General features: G+C 31.5%; 1 protein-coding gene and 2 pseudogenes across 1 annotated transcript; 1 reads left to right on the top strand and 2 right to left on the bottom strand.

Annotated features, from left to right (window-relative positions):
- Positions 1 to 41: 41 nt before the first annotated feature.
- On the bottom strand, positions 42 to 1,299 carry LOC111292863 (uncharacterized). The gene is made up of 3 exons (XM_022885471.2): positions 1,030 to 1,299; positions 696 to 924; positions 42 to 496 (listed from the first exon to the last, which is right to left on the bottom strand). The coding sequence occupies exons 1-3, from the start codon at positions 1,075 to 1,077 to the stop codon at positions 384 to 386; spliced, it is 390 nt and encodes a 129-aa protein (XP_022741206.2). The 5' UTR covers positions 1,078 to 1,299; the 3' UTR covers positions 42 to 383.
- LOC111293223 (uncharacterized) lies at positions 1,165 to 6,472 on the top strand (annotated as a pseudogene).
- A 9,031-nt stretch (positions 6,473 to 15,503) lies between these two features.
- LOC111293150 (NPL4-like protein B pseudogene) lies at positions 15,504 to 16,724 on the bottom strand (annotated as a pseudogene).
- Positions 16,725 to 23,981: the final 7,257 nt, after the last annotated feature.

Genomic DNA, 23,981 nt, shown 5'->3' with positions numbered 1-23,981 from the left:
ACACTTCCAATCCTGCAAGAAAAATACTTAATTACTGAAGGCAGTATATAATCAGCGCATATCAATGTCATTTTGAATGCCTTAAAAGTTTATTTAATGATGAGGTAATTGTTCCTCAGAAGCATGTAGGCCAGATTGATGAAGGTGGAGATCGAACTTGGAAGTAATTCCTAGGACATTCCATCTAATTAGTTTTCCTTTGTAACGACCATCACAACCACTATTGGCATTTTAAACTTTCAAAATAAATTGCCTCAATTGTTCACATGCACCAAATGTACAAAAATGTCTTTGGAAAAGATAAATTTGTAAGGATGAAAACTTTCACCAACTTAGACTTCTTTGCTTGTTAAATCATTAAAAGTCATTTCCCGTTTTCTTCCTCATAAGCATTGTATGCAAAAAATAACTACCCAACCTTGCTTAATCCCTCTAAACGCCAACCTTAAGATGTAAATATATTTCCGATCTGAGCCTATTGCCTCCCCTCCCCAACCTGTCACAAGGAAATACTCTTCATAGAACAACACTACAAATATGTACTTAAAAAGAGCAATTTTATGGCAAGAGCTAAATATAGAAACCTATAGGCAACATAAACTAGGATCATAAACTTCATTCATAACTCCAGAGATCTTCAGTAGAAGCATATAAATTAAAAGATTCAAAAACAAAAGAAATTCAAAGTCAATTACCGATTAAACTCTCGTCCGCTCTGTTCGAGATATCAGAAGTTCCCTCAGCAGCTCGACTTTGCTTAGTTTTGGGACGAATTTCTTCGAAATCATCCGGTGAACCCTCCCGCTCCTCCAGGTTGGGGATCCCCTCACGGGCATGGCTGCTCCTTTCTTGATTCTCCCTATTGTTACTGTTTGGCTCGCTAGGCTCATCTCCACCGCCTCGATCTTGAACCCTAGCCATTTTCTGCGCACCCAATTTCACCAAAATTAGGACAACTGATATACTACAAGAATTAATGTACATGCGCAGAGAGAGAGAGAGAGAGAGAGAGAGAGAGAGAAGAATTACCGAACGACGAGTGGTAATTTCGGAGGGTAGAGGCGCGCCGTCATCCATGATCGAGGATTTGAATTACTACTAATGACCAAGGATTTGAATTGATCGGGACAGGGAGGAGAGAGAGAAACGGAGATTTTCCCTAAGATGGACCGAATTAGCAGAGGAGAAAATGAAATCTCCCGCCAAACGAAAGGCGCTGCACTAACGGTACTAGTAGCTTTACAACAACAAAATAAACGAAGCTTGCATAGCAAGACAGAATTAAATGCTTGAGTACCGATCATGATTCATTTAAATTTATGTTCATTGTTTATAATTTATTTTTATTTTTAATAATTAATAATATCACCAACTATAAAAAATCTATTATAAATAAATTTTTGCTTTTCGATTTTCATTCTTTTTAAATTTATTTATTAATAATTTTTTTATAATTAAAAACATTTAAATGAATACTAACATAATTATCTTATTTTGTGTAAACTTAATAAATACGATCGAATCAACTAATAAGTAGAGCTTACTTTGTTCAAAAAATATTTTGTTAAGCGTGTTACTTAAAGACAAATAAAAAAAGTAATCTGCATCGGTATCAACTTTATATATTGATAAAACAGATTTCTTTCAATGAAAATAATTACTTGCAGACGTTTTAAAAAAAAAAAAAATTTTTAAAGATATATAAACTGATTCAACTAAAAATATTTTAAAATTGCCTTTCGTAAACACACCAAGCCTCACAATGACAACAAGAATCTTTAATCATAAATTCGCTTCATAATTTTTTTTATAGCAGGTAAACTCAAACCTAAGGTGAAGAATCATCTGACTCAACTCGCTTTCGGATAAAAGAAAAAAAATCTGATCAGTGGACCACTTTTCAACTTTGAATTTAAAGCGCAATATTAAGACTGCTGGGAAACTGTCCAATTGTTCAATCGTGTTGTTGCTGGTTGTTTTTCTAGTAATCCCGCATAAGTTGAGGAATGCAGAGGCGAGAACTTTTTTCTATGTTCATGATTGATATTGGTGTTTATTGGGATTATTTTGTGAAGAAAGTGGGAGGCCTCTTTTCTTGGTGTTTAGATAAGCTGGTGAGAAATGAAACGCTACCTTTCCAAGTATGTACATTGCGTAGATTCATCTTAGAAATGTACATTTATGACGTTATCGGTAGCCACTTCTGGACCATGTATTGGAATGCTGTTTGTCAATACGTTTGCTTAATCTATGCTTACTTCTTGGATTCTCTTTTTCGGCATCATTCTTACTGGTAAATCCTTCAGTGCCCTGATTTAATATATGCATATTTATAATTATTATTTATTTCAACTTTGCATAAATAGAGCTTTAGTGCATGGCTCCATGATAAGAATGCTTTAAAATTTAAAGATGTATAAGAGAAAGCCTGGAGTTCATTTTCATTCAACTAGTGGGTTGGCTATATGAATCCCTTTTTTCTTCTTCTTAATCAAAATTTATCGGCCATTTTTTAAAAGTTGTGGCTGTGCTTTATGGTGTTTTTATGTGCTAAATATTTTGTTTATAACATATAACTCTTGTTTACAGTGCTACACATTTCTCTTTCATAAGTGGGAGGTAAGCGGATGGCGTCCATCATGGTGGACTGAAAAAAAAAGATTACATTGTTATTTTTTTTTTCTCGTAGATTGCTTTGCAACATAAAATAGAAGATGTGTGCCTTTTGTGTCTTTAGTAATTTTACTGGATATTCAGGTATGTTTGTTGTGCTATTTTCATCATTTTAGGGTATTTACGTATTTGTTTGTCCTCGTGTAGTTCTGGTTAGTGTCAAACATTTCACTGGAGACAAGGCCGTAAAGATGAATGTCACCGCCCAACGGGTTTTGCAGCAATAAAGCTGTCTGGAATTCACGGTAATGATTCTGAAGTCTAAAGTAAATTTAAGACATCATCTGACGCTTCCTCAGTGGTAGAAGACGGCGATGATGATGATGGTGATCTTAAGCATCATGGAGACGCCAAAGCAATACATAATGGTCTTGCACCATCCATTTCCTCATCATTAGCTGGGGTGAGTCCATCTGTTGCCATTAGTGAATCATTGGTTGATGTTTCTCCCAGCCGGATACTTCTTTCTAGCCCTAATGACAAGTCAGGAAGGCAACTTTCTGATGGTATTGCCACTGTTATAACTTGAAGCAGAACTGCTGCTAAGAAGATGGAAGAAGCTACCTTACCTTTGTAGGAGTCTAATTTGACCTACTCTGTAAATAATCTGAGTAAACTAGATAAGAAAAAATCCACTCATAACGATGAAGCGGTTGAATTCAAAATGCAGTTTGCTAAGGACAATAATCTCGTGGCTGGTGATGTTCCTTCAAATGTTGTGTATAAGAAGTCAATCAGAGCCGTTTCGTCTGAATTGTTAGGTACTGATGCATCCAAGAAAAATAACTTGACATCCCTGAGCTCTAACGATAGAGAAGATGGTTTGCAACCTTGTGAAAGCTAACATGTTACAACTTCCTCATCTAGTGCTTGTGATGATCATTCTTCTTCAGTTGCTGGAGGGCATTTTGTTCCCAGTTTGAACTCTGACTAGCCTGCAAAAATTAAGGCTGCACCTACCTTGCCACAGACTGCTAGTAATGGCTTGAAAATATCAATGTGGAAGGTTGTACAGCAGTTTAAAGCCTCCAGAAACTATAAGTGGTTAATGGGAAACACAACTACAAGGTAGTTTCCAAATTACAAAGTGTTTTTTGTTGATAGTCTCATAGTTTTGCTTTGTTATATTCTAACTTTTGAGCATTTTTTTGTTTTCGTTTGACAGATAATCTTTTCATATGAACTATTCATGGAACTTTACTCTTATGATGCGGTGGAAATATGCCCATTCGGCCTTAATATTTGTGGAAACAGGTAATCCTGATATTTATACTTATTTCAGTTCGTAACAAGTATTTGTTGCCCAGAGAATTATTTCGAGTAGTTTGCATTTTGTGAAACTTTTAATTGGTGCTAATTTGGTACTTTGGAACTCATGCATAGCTCTTCTTTTTTAGATTACAAGACAGGTAAAATCATAGACAATCAGACATGGTGCTAAGATATGATATGTCATGTATTTTTTTTTTGAATAAACAGCACCCATAATTTTTAAATTTTGAAACGTATACGGTTTTGATCTTTAAATATAAAAAATAATTTATTCGTCGTTCATTGTAACAAATCGGAAAATTTAATTTAAATTATAATAAAAATTATTATCTACTTTTCTTTTTTCAAATCTAAAAATAATTTTATTGAAAAAAATCCAAAATTTTCTTATACACATCGGAGACATGTCAGCAGCGAGCTGGTAACACGTATCGGGCATTTAAGGTCAGAAATAACGGACCAGGTACAGAAGGACCAATTTGTTATAATACTTAACAATTAGGGACTAGCAAGTTACCTTTTAAAGTTTAGAGAATAAACCCAAAGTTTGGGGACCTTGAATGATATTACTCTTCTTTTTTCCCCGAAAGAGTTACCTCTTATGTTTGACTTCTTATTTTCTCCTCTACTATGATTTAATGAGGTGTTTTTTCTCTGTTCAATAGTCGGTTTTTAGGCTGCTAATTTATACTTTTCCTTTGAAATTAACTGCAGTTGGTATGCTAATGCTGTCCTTCAGTGTTTGGCTTTTACTCGGGCACTACCTCAGACCTTTTCAGAGGACTCCACTTTAAAGCATGCAAGTTTCTGGTCATGACCTTTTCGTGATTTCATTCCTCATTCATGTCTCTCCTTTAATATGATGTTTTATTGTTCTGTGCAGGTCAAAGAAAGGAGTGGTGCTTCATCTGTGAGTTTGAATGTTTGATTTTGAAGGCAAAGGAAGGGGAGTCCCCTTTGTCCCCAATCCAGATATTATCCAAAATACAAAAAATTGGAAGTAATCTTGGTTCTGGGAAGGAAGAGGATGCCCATGAATTTTTTAGGTGAACCAACTGTTAAAAATACTTTCTTTTCATATACTATTTCTGTTAAACTTTCTCAAATGTGAATTAGACTCCACATTAGTGAGATGGCAGGTATGCTGTTGACACAATGCAATCTGTTTTCCTCAAGGAAGCAAGGGCTGCAGGTCCACAGGCCGAAAAGACATGTCTAGTCGGCCTAACTTTTGGAGATTACCTTCATTGAATGAAGGTTGTTCACAATTTTTATGCTTCATTGATGTCCATATATTCATTGAATTTGTTGTTATTTGATGGACATAAAGTAATCGTGATTTTTGCTATGTTGTTATCGTATAACCATGATTGGGTTATCAGATAAAGTGCATGAAGTGCGATGGTAAATCTGAGCAGTATGAGAGGATGATGGATCTAAGTGTTGAGATTGATGGGGAGATCAGAAGTCTTGAGGACACACTTGCACAGTTTACAGCTACAGAAATCTGGGATGGAGAGAACAAATATCATTGCATTAGGTTGGTTTCTTTTTAATGTAACATGTCAGTAATGTTGTTAAGGTTCTTTCTGCATATTACCATGCTTCTTGGCCATTATGGCTTATTTATTTTTAGATATCTTTCGTTCTAGCCTGTAATTTTAAAGTCCCAGATGATCTAATGATACATAATAAAGCTTTTCCACCCCACTTTTGGTGTCAGGAACTCTGACTTTGGCTATTTTACTCTGATATTTTTCAGTGATTGTTCAAATCTCACTTCTGTTGGCACATTTGGTCCTACTGTGGGAATTTTACTTGGATAGGCATGCAATTGCTGCACATGTTGAAAGCAAATTTTATGAGTCATTATAACTGTTTGAGCTGCTCATGGTAAATTCTCCATCTTCTTTTAATCAGGTGTAAGTCCCTACGTAAAAGCAAGAAAGAAGTTGACACTATTATGGAGGCGCCTAATATTCTTACCATTGTTTTAAAGGGATTCCTCGTAATTCTATGATGGCAAGTTTCTAGTATTGCGCTTCCATGTGCTTTATTTGAACGTCAACTCTGGCTTTACCATCTGTGCTTTTGCAGTCTGGTAACTTTGCAAAGTTAAATAAGTCAGTTCAATTTCCCGAGGTCCTTGATTTGGCCCCATATATGAGTGGAACAAGTAATAAGGCTGCAGTGTACAATCTCTATGCTGTGGCTGTTCACTTGGATGTTATGAACGTGGACTTTTCGGTTCATTATGTGTGTTACGTAAAGAGTTTCCACGGGAGTGGTTCTTCCTTTCTCCTTAATATATAGGGAGATCTATCTATCTGAAATCATGAGATGTATTTGTACTGCATGTAAACCTAACATTGCAGCGTATTTTGTAAGCAATACCAGTGGAGTCGGAGAAGATCAAAGATATTTTTGTCTCTGAAAGATTTTAATTATATATCTATCTTTAAGAGATTTTTACTTCTTTTTAATTAAAACAAGAGATTTAGAGTATTAGTAAACAAACTCACACAAAAATTTACTTTTGATTATTACAATCCTAAAAAGGATATTTTTTTTTAGACAATTAAATAATTACTATTGTACTAAAACTCTTCTTGTGTGAATAAATAAAATATAATGTATTTAAATTTATCGAAAAAAAAAGATTTTTTTATTTAAAACTCTTCTTTTAAGATATTTTAATTTTGATTAATTTATCTAAAAAATTTTATAATAAATTTTGTTGGAATCAAATTGCTCTTATTCAAATTAATCAATATCTTTAGGAGTGAAATTTTATCCAAATTAATCAATATTTTTAAAAGGAGCATAAAATTCTTTGTTTTCATTTATCAACATGAAATCAATATTTTGTTTTTATTTTTATTTATTAGAATAAAATTCTATCCAAATTAATTAATATCCTGTTTTTATTTTTATTTTTATTTATGTTAATGAAATCTTATCCAAACAAATTAACATTTAAATTAGTCAATATTTTAAAAGAAGCATAAAATTATTTATGAAATCTTATTTAGATTAATCAATATTTTAGAAAAGATATGAAATTTTATTACTTATAAGCGTTAAATCTTATGAATATTAAATTTCAAATTTCTATGACCGTTAAATTTTATTATTAATTCTTATTTAAATTAATTAATATCTTATCTTTATTTTCATTTGAGCGGTAAACCATCTTTTATAGTAGGACTCGGATGTTGAATACAGTTGCCTGTCTTTATGAAGATTTTTCTATTAAAAAAGAGTAATACCACTGGGGCGGGTACCCTCTGGGATCACAGGTTTGATTTTTTTACTAACAATTCTTCCTAGAGACAATAAACGAATTTTATTTACTTTTCAATACGGAGTCTGAGCCCATTTTTTTTAAATATCTGGCTTTCTGCATTATCTTTTAGTTATTAGCTTTTATTTTCACTTATAAACGTGAAATCCTATATAAATTAATAAATATTCAAATTAATAAATATTTTAAAAAGAAAAGCAAATAATCAATATCTTTAAAATATGAAATTTTATTTAAATTAATCAATATCTTTAAAAATAAAGACAAATAATCAATAAAAAAAGGGCAAAACAAAAAACATTAATTATATTATGTATTATGGTATACAATAAAAATATGAGTGATTCTTAATCATTTTTTTGAGGTGCGATCCATGAGGTAAAATTTTTTTAATTGGATTTTTTTTTTCATTCATGGGATGTGTAAATTGTTTTTAAGAAGATTTTGTTTGTTATTTTTTTATACATATGGAAGTATTGTTATATATATAACTAGCTTTTTTAGTCCGTACGGAATTTTTATTAAAATTTTTAAAATTATTTATTTAATATTTAATCATATATTTATAAATGTTAAGTTACAATTAAATAATAATTTATATATAATATATTATAAATGATATTGTTCATCTAAAATAAGTCTAAACTTTTATAAATTTTTAAAAATTATAAAAATCCTTTTTTTTTACTAAAAAATATTTTCTTCAATTTATCTGTTAAATACTAAAAATTTTGCTATCATTTTTTTCTTGTTTGATAAAAAAATCAAGAATTAATATTTAAATAATTAAGATTAATAATTGTTTTCATCATAACGTTCATTGGGTGGTGTATATATATATTTGATTGAACAATAAATCACAATTATTAATTTTTCTATAATTATTTTATCTTTATTAGCCTTTATTTTGACATACTCCGAGTAATTATTACACAAATATATTTAACTAACAATTATTTATATATATGTCAACAAAATAAAGTTATTTTTTAGATAAAAGAGAACGAATAATTCTTTATGTTATGCTTAAAAAAAAATTTTTAATATTTTTTATTTTTAATCATTTTTAACATAATTGATAGTATTTTTTGTGAATTAGATATGGTAAGATCATTATTCTTCTCATATCATCCATTGTAAACAAAAAAAATTCAATAATAAAAAGTATAGTAAAAGAAAATAGAGAATATAAATTTACATATTAATTTGTCAAAATTAAATATATATAATAATAAAAAAAATGTTTGATATAGGTAGTTCATATTGTAGTTCAGATTTCATTAAAGAAATTTTAACTACACTTTCAGAAGAAATTTGGAGTTGACAAGGCCTTTTAATGAAATAAAACTACACTGTCTGCCTCAATCAATCCCATATCATGTTTTAAGTCAAGCGGATATGCTGACTCCACCTGTAGAACTATCTTCGTGAACTCGTGCACCAAATAACTTATGGCTGCTGATGGCAAGACCTGTAATTTGATGAAATGACTTAAAGTTTGAAAATGAAGAAATTTCAAAACTTTGAAACAAGAAATTGGTGCAAGCGAGGAGCACATATGCTTCGAGGTCTCATAGGCTCTGCTAAAACTCAAACAACTGATGCATGCAAAATCAGTAGGAAACTTCTCTGTTAATATACTATAAAGCTCAAGTTCTTAAAGTTTAGTTCGCCAGCTTCTGTATTTCGATTTCCGACTCCTAAAAGCACTCAAATTTGGAAACTATCAGATACCATGCAATCCAAGCTTTATATCTTTGAAAATTCAAAAACAGTTTAAATTTGTTAAATGGTAATAGTAAATACTCCACTCACTACTTACATAATTATGGCATCTAATTAGTGAAATAGATATAAAAAACCACTAACACAATTTGTAATCCACTTTGCTAGACAGATTTATTTAGTACCTGCAGTAAGCTGAGAATTAATCCCGCATAAAGAGCAAGAATGCCACCTTGCTCAACTATCTTGACACAAGTTGCCAATGCACTTAACTTCATTGCACGGACTTGCATTTGAAGATGCCTCCTCACAACTTCAAATGGATATGTAACAGCTTCAGAACATGCACCAGCAATTGCCCCATATAGTAATGTTCTAACAGGACCCAACTCTAATTGTTCAAATGCATTCAGTTCCTGACCACCTTGTTGCATGTCTTGAATTCTCTTTCTCCCTTCCGGTGAATGAAGATAGGCTGACTTCAATATATGATAGACACCATAGAAGACTGCACCTGAAGGTGCCATGCTTATAATTGAGGGCAGTAGTCCTTCGTAAAGGGAAAAGAACCCTTCAGTCTGAATCATGTGACGGAAAGCACGAATCAAACCACCCAACGCTTCCCCGCCGGGTGCTACCATTACTGTTCCTATCTGCAATTAGCATGTACAATGTGATTTAAGAATGATTTTGACTTGATAGCAATTCCAAATACCATAATCAAGAAAAAAAAAATAAAAGCACAACCTAGATTAATAAATGAAAATTGCTCTAGCAGAGTCATTGTTCAAGTAGTTATCTTAATAGTAACCATCTGTAGTCTGTATAGAAATAAGGTATAAAAATGGAATTCCCAAGAAAGCAGGCTTCGAATTGAAAAGAATTTAATACAACAAAAAATGACAATTTTAATGAAGTTTTGAATTAAAAAAAAAAAAAACAAATACCAAAATCCCAAGTCCCGACATTAAAATTGTGGTTGACCAGACAAAAATTCCGATGGGTGGCTGACAGATTGGAAGGTAAAATTTTACACAGAAAATCAACCACTTTGGTCACAAATTGACAATAAAAAAAATCAGGATTGTTAAAATAAATAAAAAATTTAAGCTTAGGATTGTTAAAGCATTGTAATTTGTTCATCATTTGGTTCATTGAGTTTGGTTGAGACACTTATACAAAAAACTTGCATGGTTAGCCCAACTCACACACAAAAAAGAAAAAAAAATCCTCAATTTTGTGTGCTGAATTGGAGTAAAAAAATCTTTATTAGAAATTAAGATTCTCAAAGATAATCATATTAATTAGTAATTAAAAAATTATTGAAAAGTAGATGGAGGAAAAATCACACATATAGTCTCCATGAAAAAAAAACCCAATATTATTGATATTTAGAAGAACACATTAATTAATTAATTAACAAATTTAAATTAAAAACTTTCGATAATCAATCAACCAAGATATTATGTTTGCATTTGAAGAAACTGGTAGGGTCAAAGCCTCTAGGCTTGAACTGTGCCGGTTATCTGATGTGATGACCTTGAACCAGGGGTAGAACCATGACAAAGTGGGCAACGTGTCTCCTTTGCCAGCCAGTGATCTATGCAAAGTTTATGGTACTGATGCTTACAATTATAAAAGAGAAACCTACAATCTTCCTCATCGTCGTCTTTGAACTCTTCTAGGCATACAGCACACTGCGATGGCTGTCGTCTTTCCATGGCCTGAGGTAGTCGATTGCTCTGTCGTTGCACGGTTTCATTACGTTGGAAACCTAACCTTCGCCTCACTTTCTTGTTGAAAATCACTACAAAAATCGACATAAGTAGGATCAATATTATGAGGACACATGCGCTAACTTGTAAAATGAATACGACATTTGACATGGTTAAAGATAAAGATATATTTGTCTCTGAGAGATTTTAATTATATATCAACCTCTCAGAAATTTTTGCTTTTTTTAAATTAAAACAAAAAGATTTTAAGTTATTTTAAATGGAATCAATAAACAAATTCACGTAAAGATTTCTTTTTGATTAATACAATCCTAAAAAAGAGATTTTTTTTATATGGTTAGATAATTATTTTTGCAATAGAACTCTACTTATGTGGGTAAATAAAATATAATTTATTTAAACTCGTCAAAAAAAAGATTTTTTACTTAAAACACTTCTTTTAAGATATTTTAATTTATTTTAATTTTGATTAATTTATCTAAAAAATTTTATAATAAATTTGTTGAAATCATATTCTTTTAAGATATTTTAACTTATCTTAATTTTGATTAATTTATCTAAAAACTTTTATAATAAATGTGTTGCAATCATATTGCTCTTATCCAAAATAATTTATATTTTTAAGAGGAATTAAATGTTATCCAAAGTAATTAATATCTTTAAAAAGAACCTCAAATCTGTTGTTTCTACTTATGAGTGTAAAATCAATATCTTATTTTAATTTTCATTTATTAGAATGAAATTCTATCCAAATTAATCAATATATAAGAAAGAGTGTGAAATCTTTTGTGAAATCTTATTCAAATTAATGGTGAAATTCTATTCAACTTAAACAATATTCTGCCTTTATTTTTATTTATGATAATAAAATCCTATCTAAATAAATCAAAACTCAAATTAACCAAAATCTTAAAAGGAGCGTAAAATCATTTATAAAATCTTATTTAAATTAATTAATATCATGAAAAAAGCATGAAATTTTATTATTTATGAGTGTTAAATTTTATGAACGTTAAATCTTTAAATTTTATAAATATTAAATCTTTAAATCTTGCAAGTGTTAAATTTTATGAATGTTAAATCTTTAAATCTTATAAACATTAAATCTTATCCTATCAAATCTTTAAATCTTGTAAACGTTAAATCTTATCTTATTGTAAAATATTATTTAAATTAATTAATATCGTCTCTCTATTTTCATTTGAGCATTAAATCATCTTTTATAGCATGACCTAAATGTTGAATACAGTTGCTTGGGGCGGTACCCTTTGGGATCGCAGTTTTGACTTCTTTGTTAACAATGCTTTTTAAAGAAAATAACCAAATTTTATTTATTTTCAATGCGAAGTTTGCGCCTATTTTTTAAAATTATCTAGCTTTCTCTTTATCTTTACTATTTTTTGGTTATAAGCTTTTACTTTCACTTATAAATGTAAAATCCTAGCTAAATTAATTAATATCTAAATTAATTATTATCTTTAAAAATAGTAAAATCTTATTTAAATTAATCAATATTTTTAAAAATAAAAATAAATAATCAATATCCTTGAAAGGAAAGAAAGACCGAAAACTTTCATTAAAAAATTCACTATATTATGTATTATGGTATACAATAATAATTTGAGTGTTCTTTTATCATTTTTTTTGACGTGTAATTTATGAGATAAATATTTTTAATTAGATTATTTTTTTTATTAATGGGCAGGTAAATTATTTTTAAGAAGATTTTGTTTGTTATTTTTTTATGAAAGTATTATTATATATAGAATTTATTTTTATTTCTAATTACAATATTGTGTATAGTTTTTTTTTTCTTTCACAAATCTATGGTGTAATGTTGCAACCTTTGAAGCCATGCAGGCGCCTTGAAGAACTTGGCATACTGTTTCATTGTAAGCTGTCCTTAACCTTGGGTGACACAGTGGGCAACGTGTCTCCTTTGACAACCATTGATCTATGCAAAGTTTATGGTAGTGATGTTTACACTTAAAACAAACCTTACAATCATCCTCCTCGTCGTCGCTAAACTCTTCCAGGCATTTAGCATAGTTAATTGCTTGATTATTGTTTATAACAATACCGGTCTGATCACTCAAGATTGCCCATGAATCCTGTTGCTACTGCTGCTCCGATGGCTGTCTTTGTATGTCTTAAGATAACCGATTGCATGATCGTTGCCTTGTTGCAACAGGTGGGAGACCCGGTTTTCGCCTCAATCGTCATTTAGTTTAATCGCATATATAACTATTTCAACAATAAGACAGTACATGTTATCATTAGATGTAAAACGAATCTACTTGATATAGATATAATTATAAATAGAAGATTGAGAGATTGAGAGGTTATTTTGGAAGGATGAAGTTAAATTAAGATTATTTAGAAAAGTTAAGTCGTCTGAGACAAATTTTTACCAAAAAAAAAAAAAGAAAATATTTTTAAGGTTTTGAAGGATTCTCTTGAAGAAATTTGACAATATTTATAAAAAAAAGTTGAAAAAAAAAGAGTAATGTTATGTTAAATAATAAGTTTAAAAATTAGGAAGATAATTCAAAAAATAATGATTTACATCCACGCTGTGGCTATAAATAATGAGAAGTTTGAAATGTTTGAAACTTTTTTTTTTACTCCAAAAAAGCTATTAATCTGACTGGGTTCATCACCGATTCAAATCAAACTTTTTCACAACAGTTGTCACTCACTAAGGTCATTCCAAACCTAAAATTAAGTCCAATCATTAATTTTATCTAATATTGACACAAAATTAATTAATTTGATTTATCTTTGTAAAAGATATAGTGATCAATCTTAACATCTAATTTAGAGGGGCTGAAATAATATTTTTAAGTAATAATTTTCTCAAAATATATCAAATCTTTAACCACGAATTCACCTACTAATTTTTATATAGCAAGTAAACTCAAAACTTAAGAGGAAGAGCGATCTGACTCCGCTTTTGGATAAAAGAAAACAATCTGATCAGTGGACCACTTTTCAGCTTTTAATTTAAAGAACAATATTAAGACTGCTGAGAATTTAATTTAAAACTGTCAATGACAAGACTCCTCTGTACAAGGGGACTTGGGGGGGGGGGGGGGAATTGGAAATCAACTGAGATTGCTAATGATCATAAAGTAAACAATGGCATAAAGTAATCTTTAATAATCATAAATATACACTACTTTCGACAAACATAGAAGCGTGTAAGCAACATCAAGGTGCGCTGGCCATGGACTCAATTAGGAGCTGATAACCTTCTGGCACTGCTGTCTGTGTGTTAACACACTCTGCAACTGCGGGACATAAATCCATGGCCATGAGACATGGCCAGAAACAGCAGCTAATGAAAGTCCGAAATTCTCTTCATAAATGGAAGACTCTTTGTTACATCTAGATGACTCTTCAGTGTCCTCATTGTCGCCAGGTTGTTTAGATTCTCAATGGGAAATGTTGAGAAAGAGGTCCCTGCGTTAAAAGCAACTGTTAACCTGAGTTCCAAAATAAGTTCTTAAGTAAAAGAGAGGAAGGTGATTCTGCAGCAAATCAAAATAAAAAAACTCAACCCCCCTACCTTTCTCTTTCTTAACCAAAACAAAAAGAAAAATAGTCAAGGGATGGTGAGCATCAAGTGGGCGGAGATATATAGCCGGCATTTAACCTGTCCAACCTAAGAAATAAATACATTAGAACCAGTCTTGTGTCCAATGTAAGACTAGCAGCAAATGCAGATGATGCCTTTAAGGCACATCACAACTCTACCTGCAGAAATTGACATTTGATGGTGCTTTTTGGAGCCTTAGTATGAGTGTTGGACATGGTTGACTTTTCTTAAATTGGAGCGCCATACCTTCATTGCCAGGTATACTTCTAGGCAGTCCATAAAGTTATCGTGAACCAAGAAATCAATGGCAATCAAACCATCTTAAGATTTCGTTCAACAAAAGCATTGCTACTAGGAGTTGAATTTGTTGGATACAGACTCTAGAACCATTTGGGCTATTACAGCATAGACGAAGAAAGAAACTAGATGTATGGGTTATACCTACATAAATACTACCCGTTCTCGAAGTCAAAGGCGACTTCCAACTTTCCACTGACCTTTGACTGACACCAGAATTTCTAACCTGAACCTCACTTGAATAGTAAAAAGGCTGGCTAGAATAATTGATTAATCAAATACGTGGTTTCTGTATTGCTTTCATTATGTAATCCAACCTAAATATCATGGTATACTAACAGCAGGAGCTGCAATCATTTCCCTTTGCTATAGGTCAGTAAACCATCTATAATTTTACGGGTAGACGTCTATTTGGCATCCTTATTTGCTTCTTTCTTGGTTTCACAAAAGTACCCTCTTAAGCTATAACCATCCTATATAAATATCAATTTATCTTCCAGATGGTAAGAAATTCAAGGAAAGAACGAAAGACACAGTAAACAACTCCAATGAAACTTATCATTGATGACAGCACATTCGCAACTCCCCCTTCCGTTCCGGGACCATTTAACAATGACCTATGTTGCTAACTGTTATCAACCTAAGTGTGGCTTTCCATTAGCTTTATATGTTACTTTCTTCTTAACGTACACAAATTATGCTTGCCACAAATACCAGCTGATAACATTTTGCATGCCTCCAGCTAAAATTATAGCGAACACTGGTCTAAACTAAAAGTCTAAACTAGGACTATGAATTAAGCAAACTTCACATGCAACACTCACACCTTGGAGTTTAATAGATTAATTACAAACAACAACAGAAAATGAACACAACTGCAGAATTAAGCATAAAAAGCAACTATTTCTACAACATGAATTGATTAGATCAGATAATGAATAAAAAATTAGGCACCTGATGGTCGAAAATCTTAACAACCACCAAAAAGAAATGATTATCAACCTCCTTAACATCCCTACCACCGACGACCGCATCTTTCTTCATCTTTGAAAGCTTTGGATCATCATCCTCTCCAAACTCTGTCACAAACCACCCTTCCTTAAATAACTTAACACACATAACACTAATTTGAAAAGCCTCAAAATGTACATCCGCAGCCCAATCTTCATTGGCTTCCAGCTTCTCAACAACAGTCACCCGCTCCTTCAGCCCGCTCTCCGCGTGGAGCTCTGCCGCCTGTAGAACCTCTTTGTTTCAAAAAATTATAGTCCTTTTTGCCTTGCATTATCGTCAGGGTAAAAATAAACCCTACTCTCTTCATCCCTGCAATGGCATCAATCAATTTCTCTTCTTCGGGATCCCTTAAAAGGATCAAATCATCTTCCGATCCTTGCTGAGGTGGCTCGTAAATGAAATCAACTTCCACTCTACCTTCTTCTGAGACGGTGCCGTACATGAACCCGTCGCGTTTGATAGCAAACGCCATAGTTTCGTTCACGTATCGTTGGAAAGCGTATAGGGAATCGCGGTCAAAGGAAACAGAGCTGCAGTGAGGGGATTCCTGGCGGCTGATCCGGGTTTGTTTAGCAATGAAGTCGTCCATGGTCATTTTACGGCCGAATGATCTGGCGGGAGACAAGGCAGGATCGCCGCGGACGGTGTGTTCGTCGTTAGTAGAGGAAAATAATAGAGCCGTGAGAGAGGTTTAAGGCAAGAAGCCCAGGAGAGAATGAAGATAAAGAAGCCTCCTCACATCCCGGTTATCCATTTGAAGCGGTTCAAGTACATTGAGCAGCTTGGTCGGTACAAGAAGCTCTCCTGCACTGTTGTGTTTCCACTTGAGATGGAGTTAAGCAATACTGTTGGAGATGCTATTTGCTGTAGTTGTTCACGTGGGAAGTTGACCTAACCATGGACACTATGTTAGCCTGGTGAAAAGTCACAACCACTGACTATTTTTTGATGACGAAAACGTGGAGATGATCGATGAGTCCGCAGTTCAGATATTTTTCGGTTCGTCCCAGGAGTACTCCAAGTAATACAGATCACCGGTGTATCTTACTTTATGAAAGCCTCGGTGCAAACAACAAGAGTTGAGAAGATGGTTTCGTTTTACCATGATTTACAGTGAGTGGTTATTCTAATCACTCAGACCTCTTTTTTCTTTACTTGTCTACGCTTACTAAGTTTTCCACCATTATTTTTAATATTTTTCCAACCTTGTGGAATGAGCTGGCAAATATCAGTGAGGTGATGTGGGTTGTGAAAAAAATGTATACTTTGGTTGCCGTGCACAGTGGATGGTCTAAGCACACTGTCCTTTAGTTTTTTTCACAATAAGAGGAAAAAAATAGAGCAGCGTATATTATGTGAGAATATCACAGACAATTATTGTTCTTCATGGTTGAGAATGTTTTAACATTAGCAATGCAATTGGAATTGCTTCCAACTTAATGGTTTCATGGTTTTTCAGTGTTTTTTTTCATTTTTTTTTTCAATATTAGTATTTGATTATCAGAAGGAAAAGAGAACAATCGACACTGTATTTATGATCCCAACCCACTTTATGAGTAAAGGATCAACTCGATAAATCGGCTTGTTAAGACATAAACAGATGAATTCTAGCAAGACTTACCATTAAGGTAATAAATAATGGTATACCAGCTATAAGTCAAACAAGAGTTACATTCATTCAAGGTGCTGTGTGCAAGGAATTGTCATCGGCTAACAGTTTTTCTAGGTCAATCGAGTCTTCATCGAAACCTGTTGTTCTTCTGTACGGCTGAGAAGCTTATCGTACATGACCTGCCCAGTTAATGCAAAGAGAGTAGTTGTGTCATTTTCATGCATGCTATTAACTCCTAATACTGATACATCCATGAAATACCAAGATCTTGATCAGCCATTTCGCAAAAGCTAAAATAAAAACTATCAATATATTTGAGAGAACATTTCAATTACCTTCTCTTGGATCTCAGTGACGATATTCTTCATCCTAATATATTGATCTCTTCCTGCAGAATTATCTTATTTTGTGTAAACTTAATAAATACGATCAATCAACTAATAAGTAGAGCTTACTTTTCTCAAAAAAAAATTTGTTAAGCTTATTACTTAAAAACAAATAAAAAAAGCAATCTGTATCGGTATCAACTTTATATTGAAAAAATAGATTTCTTTCAATGAAAATGATTACTTGAAAACGTTTGTAAAGAACTTTTTTTTTTTTTAAAGATATATAAGCTGATTCAATAAAAAATGTTAAAGACTGTTGAGAAACTGTCTAATTGTTGAACCGTGTCGTTATTGGTTGTTTTTCTGGTAATCCGGTATAAGTTGAGGAATGCTGCGGCGAGGCCTCTTTTCTATGTTCATGATTGATATTGGTGTTTATTGGGATTATTTTGTGAAGAAAGTGGGAGGCCTCTTTTCTTGGTGTTTAGATAAGCCGGTGAGAAATGAAACTCTATCTTTCCAAGTATGTACATTGTGTAGATTCATCTTAGAAATGTACATTTATGACGTTATCAGTAGCCACTTCTGGACCATGTATTGGAATGCTGTTTGTCAATACGTTTGCTTAATCTATGCTTACAGCTTGGATTCTCTTTTTCAGCATGCTGGTAAATCCTTCAGTGCCCTGATTTAATATATACATATTTATAATTATTATTTATTTCAACTTTGCCTAAATAGAGCTTTAGCACATGGCTCCATGATAAGAGTGCTTTAAAATTAAAGATGTATAAGAGAAAGCCTGGAGTTCATTTTCATTCAACTAGTGGGTTGGCTATATGAATCCCTTTTTTCTTCTTAATCAAAATTTATCGGCCATTTTTTAAATGTTTTGGCTGTGCTTTATGGTGTTGTTATGTGCTAAATATTTTGTTTATAACATATGAATCTTGTTTAGAGTGCTACACACTTCTCTTTTATAAGTGGAAGGTGAGCGGATGACGTCTATCATGGTGGACAGAAAAAAAAGATTACATTGTTCCTTTTTTTTTTTTTTTCTCGTAGATTGCTTTGCAACATAAAATAGAAGATGTGTGCCTTCTGTGTCTTTAGTAATTTTACTGGATATTCAAGTATGTTTATTGTGCTATTTTCATCATTTTAGGGTATTTACGTATTTGTTTGTCCTCGTGTAGTTCTGGTTAGTTTCAAACATTTCACTGGCCATAAAGATGAATGTCATCCCCCAAGTGATTTTGCAGCAATAAAGCTGTCTGGAATTCACTGTAATGGTTCTGAAGTGGAAAGTACATTTAAGACATCATCTGACGCTTCCTCAGTGGTAGAAGATGGTGATGATGATGATGGTGATCTTAAGCATCATGGAGACGCCAAAGCAATACATAATGGTCTTGCACCATCCATTTCCTCATCTTTAGCTGGGGTGAGTCATCTGTTGCCATTAGTGAATCATTGGTTGATGTTCCTCCCAGCAGGATACTTCTTTCTAGCCCTAATGACAAGTCAGGGAGGCAACTTTCTGATGGTATTGCCACTGTTATACCTTGAAGCAGAACTGCTGCTAAGAAGATGGAAGAAGCTACCTTACCTTTGTAGGAGGCTAATTTGACCTACTCTGTAAATAATATGAGTAAACTAAATAAGAAGAATTCCACTCATAAAGATAAAGAGGTTGAACTCAAAATGCAGTTTGCTAAGGACAATAATCTCAAGTCTGGTGATGTTCCTTCAAATGCTGTGTATAAGAAGTCAATAAGAGCCGTTTCGTCTGAATTATTAGTTACTGATGCATCCAAGAAAAATAACCTGACATCCCTGAGTTCTAACGATAGAGAAAGCTAACATGTTACAACTTCCTCATGTAATGCTTGTGATGATCATTCTTCTTCAGTTGCTGGAGGGCATTTTGTTCCAAGTTTGAACTCTGATTGCCTGCAAAAATTAAGGCTGCACCTACCTTGCCACAGACTGCTAGTAATGGCTTGAAAATATCAATGCGGAAGGTTGTACAGCAGTTTAAAGCCTTCAAAAACTGTAAGTCCTATCTTTTTGTTTTCGATAATGAGGTTAATGGGAAACACAATTACAAGGTAGTTTCCAAATTACAATGTGTTTTTTTGTTGATGGTCTCATAGTTTTCCTTTGTTATATTCTAACTTTTGAGCATTTTTTTGCTTTCGTTTGACAGACAACAAAAAAGAACAGTTTTAATGTTCTGAATTCAAAAAAAAAAAAAAACAAAAACCAAAATCCCAACTCGGGACATTAAAATTGGTGATCTTTAATTATTTTTTTTGAGGTGCGATCCATGAGGTAACTTTTTTTTAATTGTATTAATTTTTTTTTTCATTCATGGGCAAGATAAATTGTTTTTAAAATGATTTTATCTGTTATTTATTTAGAAATGAAAGTATTATTAGATATAATTTATTTGTATTTCCAACAACGATATTGTGTTTATTTTATTTTATTTCAAGAAGGCAGACTTCGAATTGGAAAGAATCTAATGCAACAAAAAACAACAGTTTTAACGAAGTTCTGAATTCAAAAAAAAAAAAAAAACAAAAACCTCTATCCCAACTCCCGACAATAAAATTTTGGTTGCCAACATTAAAATTGTGGTTCACCAGACAGATTAGAATTTAAAATTTTGCACAGAAAATCAACCTCTTTGGTCACAAATTGACAATTAAAAAAAATCAGGATTATTAAAATAAATAAAAAATTTAAGCTTAGGGTTGTTAAAGCGTTGTAATTTGTTCATCATTTGGTTCAATGAGTTTGATTGAGACACTTGTACTAAAATCTTGCATGGCTAGCCCAACTCACAAAAAAAAAAAAAATCTTCAATTTTGTGTGTTGAATTGGAATAAAAAATTCTTTATTAGAAATTAAGATTCTCAAAGATAATCATATTAATTAATAATGAAAAAATTATTGAGAAGCAGAGGGAAAAAAAGTACATATATAGTCTCCATAAAAAAAACCAATATTATTGATATTTGGAAGAACACATTAATTAATTAATTAACAAATTTAAATTAAAAACTTTCTACAATCAATCAACCAAGATATTGCATTTGCATATGAAGAAATTGGTAGGGTCAAAGCCTCTAGGTTTGAACTGCGTCGATTATCTGATGCGATGATCTTGAACCAGGGGTAGAACCATGACAAAGTGGGCAACGTGTGTCCTTTGCCAACCAGTGATCTATGCAAAATTTATGATACTGATGTTTGAAATTATAAAAAAAAAACCTACAATCTTCCTCATCGTCGTCCTTGAACTCTTCCAAGCATACAGCACACTGCAATGGCTGTCGTCTTTGCATGACCTGAGGTAGTTGATTGCTTTGTCGTTGCCCAGTTTCAATACGTTGGAGACCTAACGTTCGCCTCACTCTCTTGTTGAAAATCACTGCAAAAATCAATATAAGTATGTTCAATATCACAAGGACATATGTGCTGACTTGTCAAATGAATGCAGCATTTGACATGGTTGAAGACAAAGACACATCTGTCTCTGAGAGATTTTAATTATATATCTGTTTCTGAGATATTTTTTTTTTAATTAAAGCAAGAGATTTGGAGTATCAGTAAACAAACTCACGCAAAGATTTTTTTTATTATTATTACGATCCTAAAATGGAGATTTTTTTTTAGACAGTTAGATAATTACTTTTGTAATAGAACTCTTGTGGTGTGGATAAATAAAATATAATCTATTTAAACTTATAAAAAAAGAGAGATTTTTTTATTTAAAACTCTTCTTTTAAGATATTTTATTTTATTTTAATTTATCTAAAAAATTTTATAATAAATTTGTTGGAATCATATTCTTTTAAGATATTTAAACTTATCTTAATTTTGATTAATTTATCTAAAGAATTTTATAATAAATTTGTTGGAATCAAATCACTCTTATCCAAATTACTCAATATTTTTAGTAGGAGTGAAATTTTATTCAAATTAATCAATATCTTTAAAAGAAACGTAAAATCCTTTGTTTCCATTTATTAGAATGAGATCCTATCCAAATCAATTAATATTTAAGGAGCGTGAAATTTTTTGTGAAATTCTATTCAAATTAATGCGAAATCTCATTCAAATTAATCAATTTTTGCTTTTATTTTTATTTATGTTAATAAAATCATATTTAAACAAATTAATATTCAAATTAATCAATATTTTAGAAAGAGCGTGAAATTATTTGTAGAATTTTATTTAAATTAATTAATATCTTAAAAGAAGCATAAAATCTTATTATTTATGAGCATTAAATTTTATAAATATTAAATCTTAAAATCTTATGAACGGTAAATCTTATTGTGAAATCTTATTTAAATTAATTAATATCCTATCTTTGTTTTCATTTGAGTCTTAAATCATCTTTTATAGCAGGACCTTGCTTGTCTTCCTGAGGATTTTCTATCAAAAAGAGTGCTACCACTGGGGCGGGTACCCTACGGGATGACAGTTTTGACTTCTTTGTTAACAATGGCTCTTAGAGAAAATAAATAAATTTTATTTATTTTTTAATATGGAGTCTGCGTCCATTTTTGGAAAATATCTAGCTTTCTCTTTATGTCTAGTATCTTTTAGTTATAAGCTTTTATTTTCACTTATAAATGTGAAATTCTATCCAAATTAATTAATATTTAAAATAATCAATATCTTTAAAAGTAAAGGCAAATAATCAATATCGTTAAAACGTCAAATTTTATCCAAATTAATCAATATTTTTAAAAAATAAAAGCAAAATACTGAATATTTTTTTAAAAAAGACAAATAAAAAATTTTCATGAAAAAATTAATTATATTATGTATTATAGTATATAATAATATTATGTATTTTGATATACAATAATAATATTAGTCATCTTAATCATTTTTTTGAAGTGCGATCCATGAGGTAAATGTTTTTTAATTGGATTACTTTTTTTATTTCATGGGATGTATTATTATATATATAATTTATTTGTATTTCCAATTACAATATTGTGTTTAGTTTAGTTTTTTTTTTCTTTTACAAATCCTACAACCTTTAAAGCCATGCATGCACCTTGAGGAACTAGGCACACTGTTTCATAACCTATTGTGTACAAAATTGAAATTAAAAAAAAAAAAGTCTTCACTAAAGTTTTAAATTCTCAAAAACAATCAAATCAACTACAATATTCATTAAAAATTTAAATTCTCAAAGAAAATCAAATCAACTACAATATTCATTAAAAATTTAAATTCTCAAAGACAATCAAATCAATTACTAATAAATAATTATTGAGAAGGGCCGATTGTCTGCTGCCCGTAACCTTGGGTGACAAAGTGGGCAATGTTTCTCCTTTGCCAACCATTGATTTATGCAAAGTCTATGGTACTGATGTTTGCACTTAAAACAAACCCTACAATCATCTTCCTTGTCGTTGAACTCTTCCAGGCATTTAGCACAGTTAGTTGCTTGATTATTGTTTATGACAATATTGGTTTCATCACTCAAGATTGCCATTGAATCCTGCTGCTGTTGCTGCTGCTCCTGCTCCGATAGCTGTCTTTCTATGTCTTGAGGTAGCCGATTGCTTGATCGTCGCCTCAATTCATTATACAATTTAATCACAGATATAATTATCATAAGTAGATTCACTAACAATGAGATAACTGAAATTAGTATATGTAAAACGAATCTATTTGACGTAGACATAGTTATAGAGAGAGAAAATTGAGAGAGTGATTGGTTATTTTGAGAGATTTAGGCTAAATTAAGATTGTTTAAGGAAGTCAGGTCCCTTGAGACAAGGTTTTTGCAATAAAAAAGAGAGAGTTTTCTCAAGGTTTTGCAGGAGTCTCTTAGAGAAATTTAACCATATTTATAAGAAAATACTGAAAAAGAAGAGTGTTGCTGCCAAATGATGAGTGCGAAAGGTAGGAAGCTAATTCATAGAATTATTTTCCACATCTCTATTCTCACTTATCAATAGAGAGAAGTGTGGAATGATTGAAACGTCCCATTTTACCCAATCATTAATCTGATTTAATATTGACCCAAAATTAATCAATTTAGATTTGTCTGTCTTTGTAAAAGACATATTGACCAATCTTAGCAAGTAATTTTGAGAGGTTAAAAACAAAGATATATATGCCTCTTGGAGATTTTAACTATATATATGCGTTTGTGATATTTTTATTTCTTTTTAATTAAAGCAAGAGATTTGGAGTTATTTTAAGTGGAATTAGTAAATAAACTTACGCAAAGATTTTTTTTTTATTATTATAATCTTAAAAAGAAAATTTTTTAGACAATTGGATAGTTACTTTTGTAGTAGAATTCTACTTGCGTTGATAAATAAGATATAATTTATTTAAACTTACGAAAAAAAAGAGATTTTTTATTTAAAACTCTTCT

This window comes from Durio zibethinus, chromosome 10, assembly GCF_047325235.1.
Source record: "Durio zibethinus cultivar Kanyao isolate XHJ-2024 chromosome 10, ASM4732523v1, whole genome shotgun sequence".
NCBI lineage: Eukaryota > Viridiplantae > Streptophyta > Magnoliopsida > Malvales > Malvaceae > Durio > Durio zibethinus.
The sequence above is the reverse complement of the archived record's forward strand: the minus strand, read 5'-3'. Positions and strand labels throughout refer to the sequence as shown.